The sequence below is a fragment of the Ambystoma mexicanum genome, chromosome 5p (genome assembly GCF_040938575.1).
Source record: "Ambystoma mexicanum isolate Mex_15411 chromosome 5p, UKY_AmexF1_1, whole genome shotgun sequence".
Lineage (NCBI taxonomy): Eukaryota > Metazoa > Chordata > Amphibia > Caudata > Ambystomatidae > Ambystoma > Ambystoma mexicanum.
Window position 1 is genome coordinate 458583512 of NC_090930.1, and position 22277 is coordinate 458605788.

The 22277-nt window shown below is 42.7% G+C and overlaps 1 protein-coding gene across 2 annotated transcripts in view; it reads left to right on the top strand.

The window, feature by feature from the left end:
* Window positions 1–22277, top strand: part of LOC138481015 (sodium- and chloride-dependent neutral and basic amino acid transporter B(0+)-like) — a 995695-nt gene that overhangs the window by 857120 nt on the left and 116298 nt on the right. For both annotated transcript variants that reach the window (XM_069612862.1, XM_069612863.1), the window contains one exon: window positions 11681–11848. In XM_069612862.1, coding sequence (XP_069468963.1) covers window positions 11681–11848 — 168 coding nt within the window. The remainder of the gene's footprint in view (window positions 1–11680; window positions 11849–22277) is intronic.

The following is a 22277-nucleotide window of genomic DNA, read 5'->3' on the forward strand; positions in this document are numbered from 1 at the left end:
CAGCTACATGAATTACAAAAGTGAATACAATGACTGCTCTGCTTTTAAATGCAAAGTTCCCCTCACACGTGTTCTTATCTACTAGTGGTATCTCATGGTTGTTCTCATCCTTGTAGCTATACTCCAGTTGGACCATTAAAATGTAATTTAGTTCTTTTTCAATAGATTCATGTTGACTAGGAGCCATCTACTGGGCCTGACACATAGTGTGCAGTTAGCCTTATGGTGACAAGGTTGCTTTTGTTTTCAGTCAAGATGATGATTCCGAAAATAGGTCCTGCAGTAGGAGTTTAGGCTTTATAATAGAGTTGTTCTTGAGAAGAGTGGCAACAAAATTTTTTGTAATCCTCTTTATGCATTGCTTTGGATCAGGATTGCATGTATGACTCACTGAAGAAGCTTGAGTCAGTAGATGCAGATAACCCATGGTTCCATTTCTGAATATGTAGATGTAAAGCTACTTTGTGGCCTGGAAATGGCTGTTTAAGAAAGCAGCAGCACATCTACTTGACGTCTGCCAGCCTATTAATTGGACATTACAAACTGGGTTGGTGATTCTGTTGCTCCTGGATTTGTCTGCAATCCTCAGGGTACTTCCTGATGACACTTTCAATCAATGTGAGCAGTTCATCTGGCTACTGATAATTATTTAATTAATTTTATTGTTTTTTTTATAACACGCCTAATACCGTTCCTGAGTTCGGTTTCTAAGCAAGGTTTCTAAGCGCAGATCCAGGATTTGCACCTCAGTTGCTCTGCCTGGTTTTGCTTCCATGACCAGCGTGTTTCCCCTGTGCTATCCTACTTTCTTAGTTTACAATTCTGGCAAATCCTGTACTGCTTGCTACGTCTTTCATGTGTAAGGATTGTAACACGGAAGTGTTGGTGGTAAATAATGTTTTATTAAGTCTGTCAATCATGAATAGTCTTAGTCCATCAGTCTGACACCCTTCTTATGGAATTCCCTCTTCTCCCTTCCTAGTTTTATCAGCCATACTTGTTAAGATGTAAAACCCAGGAATAGGCAGGTGGGGGAGCAGCTTATATCCCTCTTTGGGATTATGGGATCGTTATGGGAATGTTAATGAGAAAACAGTCTGGGAATGCAGACCACCTTCTATGGAGGTCAGACCGCTTGCTGCATTAGCACTCTTCATTCTCAAATGAAAAGGGAAGCCAACAAGTCACTGCGGAGCCGCATAAGCAGCTGGGAGAATGTCTACACACCTCCCAATGGAAAGTGAATGACAAAGCCATTCCGCAATGGTGTGGAAAGTATCAGAAAGGCACTAAAAGTCTGGTGAGTCTGCACAAATCCACAGGGGACAGTGGGGCGTTCGGATAAGCACAAAGAATACAGATTGTATGAAGGGTACAATGCTAATGTGGGAAAATGCAATACAAAACTAATACACAATAAGAACAATGTTTGAATGCAGACAAGGGAAAGGCAGAAGAATGTTTGAATGCAGACAAGACAAAGTAAGTCCAACGCAAACCACAACCCAATACAGATGTGTGAAATGCCAATGTGGGGCAGTGGTTTGAACAAGCATTGCCAAACATAGATGTACCAAGCACCTTGCGGTATTTGCTATTTTGATATAACTTAAGAACTGACAAACATATAAGAAGTTCTGCACAGATTTCTGTCAGGAGAGTATACCAGATACTCTGCAACCCTGCAAAAGATGTCCTGGCAGGTGAGTATAACAGATAATCTGCAAAGTTGCAAGATGTTTCACAGAAAGATGTATACAAAACTTTATCACTTTAACAAGAACATTGTGAGAACAAAGCAGCTCTAGAGGAACTATTCTGCTTAAACAAGAACTTTGTGAGTTTGAAACAGGTCTAAGGATCTATTGCTGAAGGGAACACTTTTGCAAATATTCTTGAAGAATCTAGGGGAAGGGAAACATCCTATGGGTCCAAGTACCTTTTAGTTCACAGAAACCTTTCATTGGCATTATAACTTTTTTGGTTTTTTAACACATTTGCCATCATCAAGACAAAGACCTTTCCTTGCACCCCTTGTTATTTTGTTTATAGTGTGAGGGCCAGGATAGGACATTTTGGACACAAGGACAGAGTATTAGTAACAGACTTCCTGGCACAGACAGATTCTTAGTTTTGCTTTCTAATTAGGGAAATTCCTCTTTAGAATAGGACTAGAAAGGCATTTCCCTACATCTTTTCATTTCATGAAAGTCTTTGTTTGAAAACATAAACACCTTCTGTCCACTTATCTTTGCGGAACCCCTTCACACCACTGACACAGAGGTGGTAGTCATATTTAACATGTGAAGGCACCCTCACAGACAAACTTCCAAGATATAGATTACTTTTTGTTTCCAAGCATCCCTACAGTACCTTCCCTTCCTACCCTCCAAAAACCTACTTGCAGCTCCTTACCTGCAGTCTGTACTTCTGTTGTTTCTCCAGTGAGAGTGAATAGAGGACTGCTTTGTTATTCCCTATTTGTATCTGTTTAAGTACTTTGGAGAGTTAAGCACTTTCCTTTCCTTTCTTCAAATCTCCAGGGAGTCTAGAGCAAAGGGTGGACACAGCTAAGGGTAGGAGTACTTTTGTTTTCTCCATTTCATTTGTCACCTGCTGTTAGCCCCTGCTTGCCACTGAGTGTCACCAAACATGCCTCAAAGTACACTTACAAACAACACTCAAATCAAACTTGAGCACCACACTCAACTGAAACACTTATTTACATACATCTGCACTACCCTCAATTGGCATTCTGCATTCCCCTGCAGACACATATGAAAGCAATCACCTCACACCTATCACTATGACATGCACAAAACAGATAGTGGCATTGCCATCATTTACAAAGACACAATCATACTTAGCAACCCCACCCACCATACACGTTATTTGAAGCCCACTCACTCAGCTGCTCAAACCATCACCCTGCATTCATCAACATCATTTACTGCCACCAAACCACAACCCAAAAACCCACAGTGTATGTTCTGACTTCACTACTAACAGCCACAGCTCCCCTTGGAACACCATTTACCGTGGTGATTGGAATCCAGGCAGCAGCCCCATACTCTACAGCATTGTCATTTCACTTGCCCCTATGACCTCACCGAGCACATCACCTACCCCACACATAGAGCAGGCAACACCCTGGTCCTTTTGATTTATTGAACAAATTGTATCTGTGCAAAACCTATGCACTGATTAAGTGACCTCTAACCCCAACACTGACATCTATGAATGTTCTTTCCACCCAAGGTGCTTCAAACTGGCTGAGAGCAACATTGAGCTCAGCGCAACACCATCAGAGGCACTCCTTCCAGCTTACTGAGGCTCCCTGCAGAGGTCAGCACACCTAAAAGAACCACCCAATGTTGATCTACTGGCTGATCAGGTGACCTCTTACCCCAAAAACGTCATATTTGAAGGCTCTTCCCGTCCTCAGAAGGGGCTTCAACTGGGCTGGGAGCAATATCTAACTCAGCACACCAGCAGAGGCACTCCTTCGAACTCCCTGAGGCTGGCTGTAGAGGCTAGGGGGCACATAAGAACCATCCAGTGTCGATCTACAGGATGATCAGCTGACCTCTGACCTCAAAACCACCAACTTTGAATGGTCTTTCCATCTTCAGAAGGGGCTTCAACTGGGCTAAGAGCAACATTGAGCTCAGCCCTGCTCCCTATCTGCCGTCTGCTGTTACTGCCTCCTCTTTGCACCATTGGATGCTCCTTGCTACCACTCCTAATTTACTCCTCGTTACTGGGGTGACTTAACCCTGGGTGACCCAAGCAAAGGGTGAACAGCTAAGGGCAATCTTCCACCCTAATTACCTGTTTGCCTGTGATCCTTCATAACACCTCCTATACTGCTCCACCTGGTGATAACTAAAATCCACCTAGTACATTTCCAGCTACCCCTGACTATTACTGTACTAAAATGCATTCTCGCTTCATTTGTATTTGTATATGTTTATTTATATTGTGCACCATGCCCTGGGGCATCTGGGCTCATAATTTACGAAGTCAATGGTTACATACAGGTAAAAACAAGTTTCCCAAGAGGGAGTGTCAAGACTTTAGAGGCATCACCCTCATCATACTATTCTCTCCTTATGCTCCCTCTAATAATGCTACATCCTCCACCTTCCCTATCGCTGTCATAAAACTCACAACACACCACTCTCACTACATCATCTCCATACCACCTGCCAACAGACTTCTCCCCTCCTATTACCTATGCACCCTGCCTCACTTTCTCTGAAACTTAACTCCTCTACTCCTCCCTGCCACATCAAGCTCTGGAATGCTCGGCCTGTTTGCAAAAAGACTTCCTTCATCAACGACTATTTTCACTCTAGTTCTCCTTCCATTGATTTCCTTGCTAACACTGAAACCTGGATCACTCCATCTGTTAACCTGGCAGCCTTTCATGACTCCAAACTTTCCTTCTTTCAGTCTCCTAATCTGACGGGCAAAGGCAGTGGTGTCGGAACTTAATTTTCTACCTGCCTTAACATCTCTCCCAATGCCACACTCCCTCCTTGTTGAGAATCTACACTCTCAACTATTGCTCTTCCTCACTCTTCTCACGCCATTTCTATCTATTGCTCCTCCTGGCCCAACTGGACCAATCTTCAATGAACTCGGCCATCTCCTTGATCTACTCTCTCCATCACATCACCTTATCCATTTAGGTGGCTTTGATCTTCACTCTGCTCACACTCAGCAACAATCTGACCTCCAATCTTATCTAAATAGAAACACTATTCATAACACACCCACTCACTCTGCGGACAACTCTCTTGAATTCCTATTCTTCTCTAACTCTCGCTAAGCAACTAACACTACTGTCACGCCATCTCTTTCAGACCTCTCCATTGTATTCACCATCATTATCTTTCCTCCCTCTAACGTTTCCTCCACACCTACCACTGTCATTTCCAAGAGAAAATGTAAACCATCTAGTATTCCTCACTTCCTCTCTGTCCTTCAACACTCACTCTCCTCCTTCTCTCCAGATCCTTCTTTCACTGTCACTGCTTTCTCCATTTTCCAGTCCCTACATCACAACTCTTTCTCTTCTCGCTTCCCACTGCTATTGTTCAACCCTAACTCCCAGTGTCCACAACCTCGGGTCTCCACATTCATATGTGGGCTCTGCACTAACATCCAATAACTACTGTGCAGAGGGAGGTGCTTCTACTTGCATGAGGACCTGCAACTATACATCTCTGTACTCGACTCTCTCAAGTCTGCTAAATGGTAAAAAACATGTTTATCTTATTGATGCACACTCCAACCATCCTGGCTGCATACTAGGCACCAAACACTCACTCCTAACTCCTCCTAAACCAACAACTATCAACTCTACTCTTTCAGCTGGTGACCTTGCTGAATAAGTTGCTTCCAAAATCAGGGAATCTCACCTCACCCTCCCTCCTCTGATTCCTTTCACTCCACATACTCTACCATCTTTCACTGCCTCTATCTCACATTTCAGTCATACCAACACCAATGAGGTCCTTGCACTGCTGTTGAAGGCTAACCCCTCCTGTGCCGCATTAGATCCTATTGCAACTCAGCTTGTCAAAACTATTTCCCCACTAGTTGCCGCTCACCTCACTAATCTCCCCAACCTGTCATTTGACTACGCCTGCTTTTCTTCTACTTTCAAAACAGTCATGGTCATTGGTCTCCTAAAAAAGCAATGCACTGTTACAAACCAGCCACTACCTTTCAGCCTTTGTCACTTTTTCCTAATTACTGTAAGGTGTTGGAAAGAGTTGTATACAACCACCTTGCTAACATTCTTGACACCCCCTTTGTGATCCCCTCCAAGCTTGTTTCCTCTCCTGCTTCTCCACTGAAACTGCTTTCATAAAGGTTTCCAACTTTATTGCCTCAGTTTAACATTCCATCTTATCCTCTATCCTAGTTCTCCTTGGCATATCTGCTGCCTTTGATACCATTGATCACTCTGATCTACTAAATACTCTATGTTTGGGATTGATGATCAAACACTTGCCTGGATCAAGTCCTACGTTGAACCTTGTCAATTTTCTGTTTCCTGGAACAACAAAACCTCTGAATTCACTCCTTTTACTGTTGGAGTTCCACATGCCTCTGTTGTGGGTCCCCTTATGTCCACACTGTACACTTCTGATTTTAGGGCACTTATCTCCTCATTTGTGTTCTCATACCAGCTCTTTGTAGATGACACCCAAATAGTTTTCTCCTCTACCCCTCCTAATGAATAGAACCCATCCTTCACAGTTCCAACCCATCTTGTGTTCCTATTGACCCTTTTGCACCCCACATAGTCAAATACTTGGTTTCAAAAACTTGCCTTTACCTCTCAGAGCTCTTGATCTTGTTTCTCTTCACTGGACACTTCCCTGCCTATTTCAAATCTGTGCAGTTGAGGGAAGGTTCCACCATCTTGTTTTTCTTTTCCTCTGTCTCACCTTCCTGTTCCCTCCACTTCCTCTAGCACAAAGCACTTTGGGTGTGATGTCAGAAGGGCAAAGTTCACTTCTTTCAAGAACAGGGATTGGACTCGGGCTAGCTTTAGTCCAATCACCTGTAGATATTTACCTTTCAAAGAAGGGGTCTCTTAGCACTTCTTTTATTCACTCTAGAACAATCCCAGAGAAGTATTCATTGGACCTCTTTTTGCGGCATTGTACTTTAAAAAAAACTCTCAACCAAGTGGACAAGGGGCAGTCCAAAGCAAAGGAAAGTTCAGGCAGGGCACCTTGGTGGCCACTCTCCACCAGAATCTCCTAAGGCCGGGGGAGCAGACCTTGAAAGGAGTCAACATGTCCTTTTGCCCCTCAGGTGGGTCTCACTGCATCTGGAGGACTAAATCAGCTAAGGCTCCCTGTTCTGCTGCCTCGAAACGAATTGAACCACTGTCGACATTGAGGGGTCCTACCCATGTGACTTTCTGCCACTCCTACTCATCTTTGAACTACACTGCCTGCATCAAGAGCCTGATCGATGCTGCATCATGCCCTTGCTGAACCCATCACCTGCTAAACTCAAATCAACTGCTTGAGGCCAGGACCCTGATTTGAACCATTGGAGAATCATTTGCCAACTTGAACCAGGGGTCACACCATGACTTGACTCGATTCACCTTCGTACTGCCGATTCACTGATCCGCACACCGGAGCAACAGGATCGACATTGCGAACCATCACCACCCGCCAACTCAAACCGCTGGATCGTCACTCATGAACCCTCCAAAGCAGCTACAACCCAACTCGACATTGCTTGACTTCAAACAGATCCAATTGAGCACCCTGACCTGCTTTGCTGAAGATGCCCTCGAACAACACATAGCTGCCGCATTCAAACCTGCTCAGGCCCGCTTGCCAGTTGGGCACACACAATCCAATGTCCCCAAAACTGAGCTTAATCCAATACCATCACTGCTCAAAGGTGGGTTCAATGCTGTTGACCCACGAGAGACCTGGAACAATTACTATTCTCCAATAACTGTAGGAGTGGTTATGAGCTAAAGAATGTGTGCAGCATATTCTGTGTATAGTTCAATACATTGGTACTAACACTTAGTTTTGGGGGATAGGGTGGGTTAGATTTGTTAGGCCACCAAAGTGCCAGCACAGTGGCAGGCGCATGAACACGCAGCTTTAAAAAAATAAGGCAGGTTTAAAGAGCTGAACGTGGAGGAAAGATTCTGTGCGCACAATATAACAGGCCGATGGTCCTTGAAAAAAGCATGCTTATTGTTCATAGAAAGGCACATGCAGGACATATAGAAGGATGTACACATGTTGCATATTCCTTTGGGCAGCAGGATGGGGTGATGAATAAAAATGCTGTCCAGTGGTTGCCAGCATAAAGGCTGGAAAATTGCAAAGGGTGGTGAAGGTGACATCATGGAGTAGGAGGGAAAAAGTTAAAGAATTCATACAGAGCCATATGAAGGGGGCATTGTTGGTTGAAAAAGAGTTTAAAAGGTTCAGGGAGAAGAGAGAAGAAAGAGGAATTTTGACTTTGGTTTGGGCTACATCGGCTGGGCTCTTTGCCGAAGTGGGTTGAAAATGTTTGGGTTTTTGAGCAGACTCGCTCTGCTGCCTCCGATCGAATCAAGTGAGAAACCTTGGGACTTTCACTTTAATGTTTCTACTCCGGAATATAAAGTCTTTGGTTTTCTTGCTATTCCTGGTTGAAATGGGGAGGTTGTGAAAGGCTGGGGTTTGGGCTGCTGGTTGATGGAACTACTCCCTATCTTTGGGAAGCTTCCTGGAGAGAGAGGGCTGGGCTGCGTGGCTGGGGATTTTGGCGAGGATCGTGTGCTGGGCTGCCGATCAGTGCATCTGGGAGCTAGAGCTGCCAAGAGAATTCTCGAAAGATTCTAGGTTCAACTCCGGGGCAGTGTCATAGCAGAGACTGGTCGGGATTTACTTAGCTCCAGGAATGGTGCTGGCGAGCCAACAGCTGGGTGATCATTCTGAAAGGCAGAGAATCTCAAAATCATTTCAGGGGTGAGTATAAATAGGTGAACAATTAACTTGGACCCCTCCTAGAGGCTAATTGGCAAGGGGTCAGACTGGACACAAAGGGCATAACTTCCTTAATTCGTTAAGGCACTGTAAGATTAATGGAGTAGCCACTTTCAAAACTCTGAAGGGGAGTTTGTCCCTTTAGTGTGGGGGGGGCGAGTCATAGTCTAACAACCCTTCCAATGATAAGCAAGAGAAGCAAAGAATATAACATAATTCAGAACATAACTGAATCCATAATGCTTTTGTAGATCTTGCATAACAGCTGAACATTTGGGTGTTTTTTCTAAACGATATGTTTTTTCTAAAGTTGTCATAATAATGTAAGGTGTGTTTTGCGAATTTATACCATGATAAAGGTTTTCTTTCTTTCTGATTATACTTATGCATGCAAATGATATAATGACAGTCATTGTTTCTTGCTGATGAAATTGAATATATAAAGTGTCTTACTGTAGAAGTGTGTAGTGGTCTATACTATGTCTAGAGCCTGTTCTTTTCCTTGCATCTAGAAGCAAATGGGCATTATGAATGAAAGGCACAGTGCGAAGCCTGAAGATGCCTAGCTAAGGTCTATTTCTTCCTACGGGCTCTAGAGATTGGTTACGACACTGCAAACCGTTTTCATCCAAAGACACATCCTTTTTGTGGTTAATAATTTGCCAATCACCTCTGTATTCATACTAAGAGTGCTGCATTCTTCTGTCTGTGGACTGTTCTCTATTCTTTCCACAGGGGTGGTTTGTGTACAGTGTTTAGTTTGAATGCAGATGGTGTGTTAATTAAAGTATATCTATTTTAATAGCACCTTGATTGCACATTTCCTTTATTTTGGACTGTGTTACTGGGCTATTTGGGTCACAACTGGATCACATTCACACCCCTCTTAAGAACATAGCCTTCACTCGAGTTATATTTCTTAACTGTGCCTCTTTTACCTCTATGATGGTGTTTGTTGTTGGTTTATAAATGTGTGAGGGTTGAGTATTTTATCCTCTTCTAATCCTTCTACTCCTCCAAGGAAGGATTCAACTTGCCACAGCGCCCTGCAAGGAACAGACCTTGGACCTCTGCTCTTCATCCTCTGTACCTCTACTCTAGGAAGACTTATCTCATCCTTTTGACTTTCACTATCGCCTTTTTGCTGATAACACACACATATGTGTCTCCTTTCCTTTCTTCACCCCAGCCATATAAAAATTGGTTACAAACTGCCTCACTGCAATTTGTCAGTGGATGGCTCGCCCCTGCCTCATGCTGAACTCTTCAAAAATGAAAGTCATCTTTCTCCTGGCTTCCAATGTCATCCCTAGCCTCCCCTCTCTTATCTCCTTCCCACTGGACCTTCCTGCTCCCTCAACCAAAGCTCACAATCTTTGGGCTCTCTTTGTTAGCAACCTACGATTGCAGCAATTCATCACTACCACTTCCTCTGATGCTTGGATGGATTAATCTCTATTTTCAGAAATGTGTACTTTTCTTACGTTTCACTCTTCAAAAACTCTAATCTACACGCTTGTGCTTTGAAAACTTGACTATTACTAAAACCTACTCTTTGGCTTTCCTCTCTAGTCCTACCTCCCTCGAGCCAAAGTTCACAACATGGTGTTGGGCTCTCAATGCACAATCGCTCTCTTTTCAAGTGCCTTCTCCTAGTTTACAAAGCTATCAATGGGCTTACTCCTCATTACCTTTCGTATTATTTCTCAGTTTACTCCCCATCTTGATCCCTCCAAACCTTTTGTGAACTGAAACTCACTGCACCATACTCTCCCTGTGCCTCCACTGGTTTCCGCTTTCTCCCTACTCACCCACTCTACTGAAACCCACTACCCATAGCATAGCATAATGTCTAGCTTGTAAATATATGGTTGAAATGTTAGGTATATGTATATGTGTCGGAATCAGAAAGAATCTGACCTGAGTTGAGTGAAACTCTGCATCGGAAATAGAAGGAATTTGGTGTGGTTAAATTATATGAGCAGTTATAAGCTGTTTTAACGACATAGGATTTGAATTGATATTTGTAAAATTTTTAAAGTTTTAAAAGTTTTTTTAAAAAGTTTTTTTAAAATTGTTGTAATCTAGTTACATTTATTTCCTATGCAGAGCTGTATGAGTTGTATGTGTATGGATACTAATATGAATACCGAATATGAGAATGAAATTATTGTAAAGCTGATTCAGTTCAGTTATAACAATAAAATAAATAAAACACTACCCATAGCACTCAAAGCCAGCCTGACTGTGGATCTCTTCAAAGCTCGGCTTAGACTTGACATACTTGCTAAAGAGGGGGCTCCCCTTCCTCTCGCCCCATCTTTTCCACTTGACCCCACCACTGCCTTCAGCGACTCATGATGTAATTTTGTATATTTAAAGACACCTCCTCTTTAGTTTGAAGCACTTGCCCCCTTAGGTTAATGTTACCTTTGTAAGTCACCTGTTTTCTCATATATATATATATTTCTGTGTTTGTTTTGTCTGTGGTATAGGTCTCACGTTTTTACACTGACGTAAACTGGCTCAGTACTTGTGTATGCTATTGTACAGGCACCTTTCCTGGGAATGCCTCTGCCATCTGTAAATTCGTTATTGTAAGTAATTACTGATTGAAATTGCCATCCCTGTTCTTCAAAAAAATACAATCTACACTGCACCCTCCATCACCCCTTTCCAAAAAAGCCTAGAAACATACCTCTTACTGCATAGTTAATCGAACCACGCCCTTTTAGTGACGCCATATTTAGCCCATGAGATTGACGGAGCTGCCACCAAGCAGGATGAACTCCCTGCAGCAGGAAAGATGAGGATCCTGAGAAAAACAATGTTCATTGTGTAATGCCTGCCCCATCGAACCCCTGGTGGGTATTATCTGAAAGTGGCACCTTGCCACTCTCCAAGGAGTAATACAATGAACATTAGTAACCAGGCAGAGCTCCAGATTAGGACATCCAGCCTTGCGACTGCACTCTAGCCAGCACACGTTATCAAGCATGTGCTTCAATCCCCCTTGCAGCATACATACATGTTTAACGCAATTATCTGAAATGAAGTCAGCAATGTATGTAATCTTTATCTGACAATTCGTTTCAACGTCTCCCTCGTCAGTCTGCTGTTCATTGTGTCGCTTTTTATGTTTTCCACAGGCAATTCTGATCTGGTCTTTGGCAACATTTGAAACACCCACATATGGCACCGTTGTTTATCCCACCTGGGGAGAAGCAATGGGCTGGTGCATGATTGTCTTTTGCATCATGTGGATTCCCGTGGTTGCTGTATACAAAATTGTTAAGGCAGAGGGCAACATATTGCAGGTGAGTCATTGTTTGCTATTGGTGGTTTTTTTGGTCAAAAACATTTTCTTTGCAAGCTTTTGAATCATTACCTTAATAGTGTCACGCTTCAGAGGGGTCGAAACTACTTGAATCTTTAATGTGTGGAGAGTTTCCTATAAGAATTTAATGATTACATGTGCTACGTTGATGGTGCTCAGCTTCATGTTAAGCCCTGGGGGCGCAATGGAACTAGTTGTTCTTTGAACCCTAAATGGGAATTGGTTGCTTACCAGCAGCACCCTTTAAAATCAAGGTGAACAATCAAGGGGCGGTTTGAACAGGAGTGAACATACTATCTTGAAGCGACCCTTGCATTGCAGTGTGTTATACTTTTCAAAGTAAAATGAAAGATAAAAAGTGCACAGCCAACTGGAGTCTCTGGCAGTCTGGTGCATGCCCTGAACATGTGAGGACGTTTACTTTGCTGCAGCAGTTTGTTGAGTGAGCAGAGAGCTCCGCTCCTGGTCTGAAGGCCACAGAACTACATGGAGTGCCTTATTAGTTTTGGCAGTCTTGCACCGAGCCTAGTGAGGAAGAGGCGGCGGTCTACAAAAAACCTGTGCAGCGCGGAGCTCGCATGAAGTTCACAGCCAAATGCAGTCTCTGGAAGTCTGGTGCATGCCCTGTACATGTGAGGACGTTTACTTTGCTGCAGCAGTTTGTTGTGTGAGCAGAGAGCTCCGCTCCTGGTCTGGAGGCCACAGAACTACGTGGAGTGCCTTATCAGTTTTGGCAGCCTGGCAGCGATCCTAGAGAGGAAGAGGAGGCGGTCTACAAAAAACCTGTTCTGCACAAAGCTCGCATGAAGTTCACAGCCAAATGCAGTCTATGGAAGACTGGTGCATGCCCTGTACAAGTGAAGACATTTACTTTGCTGCAGTTTAATGAGTGAGCTGAGAGCTCCGTTCGTTGTCTTGAGGTCACGGAACTATGCAGAGTGCCTCGTTAGTTTTGGCAGCCTGGGGCCGGGCTTGGAGAGGAAGAGGAGGCGGTCTATAAAAAACGTGCACTGCCAAGTGCATGCAAAGTGCACAGCCAAGTGCAGTCTCTGGCAGCCTGTGGACTCTGTGGCGAATTAAGTCTCTGCAACTTTATTGTGTTGTAGTATAGCGCTGCCATTGAGGCTGCCCAGCCCTCTCTGCTGGAACTGATTCCCTGGATGCAATGTACGATTTAATAAGTAAGCAGTCCACTTCCATAGTTGCTTCTGCATCAGCCTCTTACACTTCAGTACTCATTGGCGACAGCTCGGATTGTGCTTCAGATCAGCCCTCTCCCTGTTTGTGCTAAAAATCCATCTAAAATCATGATTATTTTTATCCTAAAGGTCCCCCAGTACTGGAAGTTTCTTTGTCACCAGGCGTATCTACATCTCTCCCAGAGCGATTGCCTGTTACATTTAAGGCACATGATTTGGCGCTGGAGGGCTCATTGATGGCCACACCGGCACATTTTTGCATTTACGACACTGAAAATTGTGTTAGCTCATATAAACAGGCTTCCCAATTTAAAGGCGCCTCTCTGGTTGAGTCTTCTGCTACCTGTGCTGAGTCTGCCAAGGTGGGGCATATTCAGGGGCCATCAACTGCCTCATCTTGGACTATGTTTAAGGACTTCCAACCACCTCTGGCCGACCTGAGTACATCTCCTCATTGCAATTATGCCAATCATCTCTCTCCACCTCTACCCTAGGGGTTGGTTCCATTATGGTGCTGAATTTTGTGTTAAACTCTCTTGTTCGACTCTATGACAATAAGGATGATGTGAAGTTGTATAAGGGGAGTCTGAAAGAGTTTACTTTGAGACTAACCTCTATTGAGTCGATTATACAACAAAAGTTTAATCACTATACAATTCGCGTATAATGATATGATAGGTTATTTATAACGCACTTAATACCAAGATATTTCTAAGCGTGGACCCGGGGATCGAACATGTGTTGCTCAGTGTCTTGCTTCCAAGGTGGGCACGTTGCCCCTGAGTTATCCTCCAGAGACACCTCCTGAGTAATGTCTGATATCCCTCCAAATGTTGGTCATATATCGCTGTCATCATCTTGATTGCTGGAAGTAGCAGGGCTCAAGTCGAGGGTACGCGTGGGTGGACGCAGTCAGGCCACTTTTGTCAGAGGGTGGACAGAGTCCCCCTGGGAATTTTAGAGGTAATGTGTAAAATTAGGACATTTGACTGTCATCTTCTATGCCGACCTGGGGATTCGAACTGCAGTCGCCAGGTTCACAGGACAGGCACTTCACCGCCGCACATTATAACCTGATGAAAAATTCAACTAAAGTTGAAATGACATATTTCGGGACTGCATGTTCCAGACCAAACATTGGCATTAATTGTTGGAGTTTAAAATATGCACACCTTTAACATTTACAAACACTATTAGAAGGACATATCCTCTTCCTTTTTGGTGGGTGTTGATTTTATGGTGTAATTTGTATGGTTTTAGAAAGCCAATTGAATAAAATGTGCATATGCCACCTTGATATGCTAATTTCTGGTGATGGCACATCCCACTGCATATGTTAAAGAGTCCCCCCACCTTTCTTTTTAGGACTTGACCTCTGGGAGGAGCACCAACAAATATCTATTGCTACTGGTACCCAAACCCCTATTATATAGGAAATGGAAAGTTTGCAATCTAGGGAAACAAAAATAAAGAAAGTTGCTGAAAAAAGCTCAAAAATCGAATATAAGTCTTGAAATAATAGTCAGGGATCGAGAAATTCTTGAGGCTAGTAAGTCAGTCCAATACCTGTGAACAGGGCTAGCCGGGCCCTGAAGCAGAGGAAACAGCTGATGGAGGCGATGAAGCACATTCTGCCACAAAACCAGCAAAAAAGAAAAATAGGAAAAACATAAAGAAGAATACAAATATAACACAATGCTCTGTAGCTGCGGATTGGAGTATCTTGACTTTTTCAGCCTCAAAAGAAATATGTGGAGGTGAATCGATAAATGATTAACTTGTCTATCCATCCGTCAGATTCAGGTGATTACAGCATCTCTGTAGAGGAAGAACAGATGCAATCCTTGTTTGTAACCATTGCCCTCTGCCCCTTTGGTGGGCAATGGGGGTAGTGATATGATATGATATGATATGGTATTTGTAACGCGCCTATACACAAGTGTTTCAAGGCGCGACGAGGCAGGGAGGGAGGAAACAAGGGGAAGACAGACAAACGATCCTACTAGGCCAGGTGTCATTCAGATCGCGCAAGTGCAGAGGTAAGGGGAAAAAGGAGAAAGTGCAGGGGGAGGAGGTGGGGGGGTAAGTGCAGTAAAAGGTAAGTGGCGTAATAAAATAATAAATAATAAATAATAAATAAAAAGGGCCAGCTGGTGGCAAGTGCGAGGTAAGTGCAGAGCAAGTGCTGGGAAGGGGGCTGTAGGGATACAGTGACAGTCCCACAGTGCAGGGGGAGCCAGGGAGGCAGTGCAAGTGGAGAGTGGCTGGGCCCTGGACCGAGGTCGCTGAGAGTGGCCCAGATGCAGGTTAGGTGCAGAATTCAGTGGGGAGTTAAGCAGGTTTAGCAGGGGAGAGGGAGAGAGAAGGCAGAAGCGAAGAGGAAGGTTTTGAGGTGCTTCCGGAGTGGGTTTTCACTTTGGAGAAACGTTGAGGGAAATGTTTTCAACAAGATTTCCTAAAAGGGCAAAATAGATAAGCTTGTAATGAACGTAGAAGGCAATGGACTGTTTAGACAATACCATTGTTCCCTATGTATTGGTATTGAATCTATTTTAAGCCAGGATCGTTCTATATTTTTCAATAGAAGCAATGTTTTAAACTTGCTGTACTCGATTCACTGTTTGCATTTAATCATCTCAATTGGCATTGATTATGCTTTCTTCCATTAGAAAAATCGTACAGATTATGTGCTGTTATTTTTAAATCAATGATTTTGAAGGAAAGGGAGGCCTTCTTAAAACAATGTGGCTATGAGATATTTATGCCTGAACATATACCTGGCTTTTTAAAAACAAACCTTAGGTTGTATGACTCTAAAGAGATAACCTTGGGGACTGGGACTTCTAAAGCAAATTATCCAGTAGGCTTGGTGGATAGGGTTGTTAGTTCCGGGACCCTTTGTGTAAGTAACAAGCCCAGTGGCAAAGCTGATTGGTCATGGTTACCCAGTCTATTATTGGGAAGCAGTATTTACATTCCATACCCATGTTCTGTCTTTAACAATGACTCACAAAAAATTGGATCAAGGAATAGTAGGGGCTTTTCACATCTTCAGAGGTTGGAAACATTGGCATTCGGTTTGAAGGAATTTCACATGATCCTTTTTCAAGAACTCTGGCTTAGGGTGCGTTGTTTTATTGATGGCTACTCTATTCACCTTCTACAAGTCCTAGAGGGCATCAGAGGCAGACTGTGTGGAGGCATGCTGACGATATCAGTAACACGCTCCCAGACCATTCAGAAGTTTTACATGATGAAATTCCAGGTCTATTTGCGATAATCCTATTGAGTGAGGTTGATGTTCTTGTCTGGAAGAATCCTTATTATTAATGTTTATCTCAACCTGACATCCTCTGAACATTCCAAGCTCCTAGGATGCATTAATTATATTATCTGTATGTGATCTGGAAGGAATGAGAGTGAAAATATCATTACATCAGGTGATTTTAATGTAGAATATGAGCAGCAGTCGATCATTTGTGAGAGAATACAGTGCTTAAAACATGGGGCCAACCTTTTAACAGCTGGGGGCATATTCCATATACTTGAAGAATGGGATGGGAAAGTCGTCAGAGATGCTCCCTTAAAACGGACATGGAAAGAGTTGGGTCCTCATCGCAATTGATTACATTTGGGTTAGCAGTTTTACATTGAAAAACACGACATATATTTAAAGTTATGTATGAGGCATCATTAAAAGTGATCACAATGTATTGACCTGCACTATAAAAATTATGTGAAGTAAGGGTACATTTCTCAAAGAATTGCATAAGCAGGATCCATCCGTAAGAATATTTTTCTTTTTAATCAAAAAGTATTAGATATGGTCAGGGAATTACCAAGTGACCAATGATCTCCTTACTTTTCACGTAGTGCATTTGCAAATACTCTATTTTTTGGACAACCAGTCCCTCTAGTAAAGATGGCAATATACACAAACATGTGAAAGACCTTGAAATTACCACTTAATAAAGGGAACAACACAAGAAATGAAGGGCAATGTAGTGCAAAGACTTTTCTTGAGCTAAATAACTCAAACAGAGGTATAGGAATTGGTTGAGGCCACATGAATTCCGCATATTACAAAGGGATGGTGAACAAATGCTTTCTATATTGGCTAAACACCAGACCCATTTCTTTTGGAATTTAGTCAATTATCAGTTTCACTTCAAATACATCACACAACTTAACCCAACATCTGAAACAAATTGAGTAGTCAATTTTTCAAACTTGTATTCACTGAAAAGTAAATCTCATTGGCAATGTTCCCTCTAAGCTGTGCGCATGTGTACTTGCCCAGCTTCCTTCTGGGTGCCGCTCTGGAGATTTTTAGCAGCGCACACAGAAAATTCTCACCCATTCAAAAAGATTTAATAAGGCACAAGACACAGCAATTAACTGACATTTTCTTTCTCTTAAAATAAGCAATTATTCTTGATATTGTGCTAATTTGCATTACACTACTATGCGCCTTAAATCCCTAACAGCAAAATACAACACAAGAAGTTAAAACTAATATGAAAAAAACTGGCTCCATGAACAGAAGAATCTAATCAAGATATGCCTGCACACATTAACCAAAAATGTTCCCTCCCCACCCATGACTCCTAAACATGACTCTACCACACATTTACTTTATGACTAACTTCTGCCCGAGAGTACAATAAGATACTACTGGACAACCTTAACTCTTCCTCTCTTGGCTCTGTGAAAGGTTAGCTACATCCACTTGTTCAATGTTTGTTGTAACATGAATAACATGAATAACATTAATGCGCCAGAATTTCTGTCATTCATTGTGCCTTAGCAAAAGCATCACCCACACTATATAATCTAACAACCAGCTCAAATATGTGATGCTGACTGTAAGTAAGCAGTCTACTTGGATGTATAACCAAATGCCATACTTCCTCTTCCTTGTACATATGTACATATGTCACGCAAGTACTTTGAATCGGCCCACTTCTAAGTTAACGCATTATGAAACGCAAATATTAATTTGCCCTCTAAAGATTTTGAAAAGACAATTGTGATGTTCAGCGTCTCCTAGTCTAGCATTACTAACATTACCCTTTAAGTAGAGAGCAACATTGCAATATCATTTACTTAGCCTACAAGGGATAACGGGTATGCGCTATGCCTGGGATTACTCGTCCATAGTATCAGGGCACTGGATATTCAGACAGGAGAATGCTTTTCACACAATCTGCATCATTTCCAAGTGTTCAGATTTGCTTTGGGTATAGACCTTCACATATTATATGGTAACTCACATCTATACAAAAACAGTTTCACTGAGCACTTGTGTAATCCTACACAATGATATAAGGGTGGGGTATGTTGCAAACAATCTTGTATGCACTGCAAAAGAATTGGGTACATGCAGAGTCATGACATTCTTAAAAGGCACATCATATGTTGAGGCATTTAAATATACCTTTCTTGCAAAGTATTGTGGGTATACAAATATCCCAGTGAGTGTTTACTGCTACAACCCCTCACTTTTTACAGTGCTCTATCAACTAGTATTGGAGACAAGCACAAGGGCCGCGGACAGGTATAAGCATCACTCCTTGCGGGTGATGAACAAAGCAGCACATTTCAAAGACCAAGTCAGACGCTGAAGGAAATATGTTGTGTGTTTACTAAAGGATAGGACATTCTAGTACCCATCTCGACAAAAGCACCTTCTTTTTTTTTCCATGCTACACTGCTGAGGGCTTTTCAATATAACCATGTGTTCTGTGTGTGCAGTCTCTAGCATCTCCCTGCCCCTGATGTATTGATGCAATTAACTTAAAAGGCATATATGTGTGATTTTCTTCAACAGGGCTCCATAATAAACCTCAGTAAGGCTCTTGTTTATTTTTATGTAGGCTGTGGTGTGGAAGGCTGGGCAAAACTATACACTTTATTATGTGCCCTGTCATTTCACTCCCCATGTCAGGAGTACAAGCAGGGCTCTAATCAGATTTTGTCCCTACTTGGAGTCAAATCATTTTTCAGGGGGTTAAAAAGTAATTAGTGTTGCCAATAGGGATACTTTCTGCTTATTAAAAAATCTTCTTTCCCCATAAAATTCCTTTTGAGATCTAACATTAATATTATTAGAGTTCCTTCCTTCCTATGCCACTGCTCTGCTGGTCACTAATTTGTAAAAATATCAATGGAGCTTTGTGGGTTGAAGCAATGATATGTTCATGGTTTCTCATTTTTGTTAGGAACATTTTCCTTTTTTAGGGAGTAAAAATACATGGTGCATATGTTTCTTATTTCTAAGGCGGGTGTTATCAGTACCCACGGGAGAACATAATGTGGATAGTAAGAAGAGGCACAGGAATTTTGGATCATCATATTCTAAGGTGCATTAAAGTGGCACTTGAACTCCTTTAGCATGTTTTTGACACATTGCTTTTAATTGCCATTCATCCATCAGCAAATGTATTCTGTGTGAGTTTCTTGACAGCCACATCAGTTATGACAAGAGATATTTGAGGGCCACAACTGCCAGGGTTGTTGTTCGCAGCAGTAACAGGCCGACAAGCCTGCCTCTTCAAGGAGTGGAACGCACCTACCCCAATCCACCACCAAAAGCTACCTACCTAACGGTCAATGAACAATAACGTACCAGCCTTGATAAAGACCCCTTCGGTCGAAACATGTGTCGGCTCACCACGAGATTATCACATCAAGAATAAAACTCCCTTTTTTGAAAAATCAGAATACAAAGAAACATTTCTTTAAGAACAAATATTGTTTGTGCGCGATATCTGGGAACACAATTAAGAGATATTTGTGTTTTGTAATACAAATTAGTGATTTTCCAGTGGCATAAAACATACAGGGCCTCATTAAGTCTTTGGGCAGTATCCCGGTGTAAATCTGCCAGAATACCACTCAAACAAATTACTGTCACCGCCACTTGGTCTGGAGGAATTTCCACTGGATTACAACTGGTGGTGGCAGTGAAATTTCCCATTCATATTGAGTCCATATTGAGTTCATTGGAATAAATGTGGCTTTTTGGCAGGATTACCACAGCGGAAATTCTGACGATTTGGGCATCGAGTTGGAGGCAAATCTTCCACTGCAGTCCCAAAATCATAATTTGGCATAGTGGTAAAGTTGGCGGCATTGGAGTTACTGTCAACTTTACCACTTACTGCCAAATTCGTAATGAGGCCGACATTTTTCTCTGTGCAGAAGTACATTTGCAAGGTACTGTGGCAGATATTGTGGACTGGTTGATGAGTTTTCTGTATAATCACATATGACACATTTTATTTTAGCCAATGTGTTTGGAAAAAGTATTGTAAGATTTTTAAATAATTGCAGTGGCTGGGAAGAGGAAATTCCTTTGCAAGTTCTCTTCTGCAACGGTAGCTCATAAACTGGCTTACCTCAGTAGTCAGTTGCGCACATGGAAAATAATGTGCGCACAACAGCCAACCGGTTCCGCACATAGAGAAAATTAATTACAGGGAACATTGCTCATAGGGCCTCATTACGACCCTGGCGGTACGGCGACAACGTTGCTGGTAACCTTACTGGCATCGTTGTCACCGTACCGCCATACTACAAGTTGTCCTCGCGGGTCTCGCTCTGCCCGCCCTGCATTCGGGAGCACAACTTGTGGATGCATCGGCACCGTTATGAACGGTGCCGGTGCATCCGAGCTCCCCATTCCCATTCTGCCCTGTGGGGCCGAATGAGGAAGCAGAGTCCTGGCACACGCGAATGGGCAATTACCGGGTCCGCCGAACTTGGCATGACCCGGTAATTGCCCATTCACAGGTGCCGGTAAAATCACAGGTTTGGCGGCAGCCATGCCTTTGTTACAGGTACGGCTACCACCAAACCCATAATGAGGTCCATAGTTAGGATCTTGCCATTATATCCTCCTATTGGACTCCAAGGAATGGGGATTACTGGTATTCCCATTGCCTGTAATGTGCCGGAATTACCTGCATATCTGGCAGTGGGAGCGCTAACACCGTTTGCCAGTATCCCGCCGGATTTACTGGCAGGATACTAGAAACCCACTGATGACCTCCAGTGACTGAAATTTGACCTTTATAGTAAAAGACATTCTGAAGAAAAATAAAATGATTACGAATTCCTGGGAGTCAGGGCCGGCTTCCTAATTTAGTTCTGAAGAAAAGTCCTCTACTATGGGCAATATTCTTTTTTTTGTATTTCTCCCAGATAACCCTTGGGACAAAAGGTTTCGGCCTTAGTGGCAAACTGCCTAAGTAGTCGCCATATTCAACAAGGGGGAAAAGCTTGATCTTTCCATCTATAGGCCAAGAGCCCTTTTGGATACCAGTTGTAAAATATGTTCATCCATATTACTGGATCATATCAAGAAGTGGGCTACATCTGCAAATAGAATGGATATTTATCAATTTTGATTTCACAAAAGGTGGGGAGGGGGCTGAAAGGCCTACTAGCTATCTTGTTGAGGCACTCCTTGACCTCTCTAATTCCACTGTATTTGGCATTTGTGGATTTGTCAAGTTCCTTTGACACTTTGAATGGTGGAAAGCTCTGGGTGTAACTTAATCATTGTGGGAGGCCCTCATTTTTGTAGGACTTCTTAATCCAGCTGCACTCGAATTCCACTCTTAGAGTGCAACTGGACATAAACTGGTGGATTGACTAAAGACATCTCGACCTTTGACTGTCTTCACAAGGGATGTGTATTGCCACACATGTGTTTAAATGTGAACATTTCTGACATGCTCCCACATTGTCAAAGACCAACTCTTTTCCAACTAAAATTGGCTTCATATGGTTAAACCTGCTGGTTTATGCAGATGAGTTGATACTCATTGATAAAACACAAACAGGCCTACAAATAATGCTGAAAACATTTCAAGAGTATTGTGGATATAATGATCTGGTCATTAATGAGCATAAAACAAGCATTCTTCAAGTAAGTACAGCCAGGACATTGTCATCATTCATATGGAAAATGTGTGCATTTGAGTTGGAAATTATTTAGCAATTTGTATGTCTGAGGCTTCCAGTTTGCTGTATGCCCACTATGTCTATGATGTACAACAATGCAGGGGTGTTGCTAGGTCTGGAAAAGATCCGGGGCTATGCTAATGTCGGAACTGTCGGGACTGGGGGCTAGCTAGCCTTTTGGCAGTAGCTCCTGAGAGTCTGTCCGGGGCTACAACCAAAAGATATGGGGATATAGCCCCC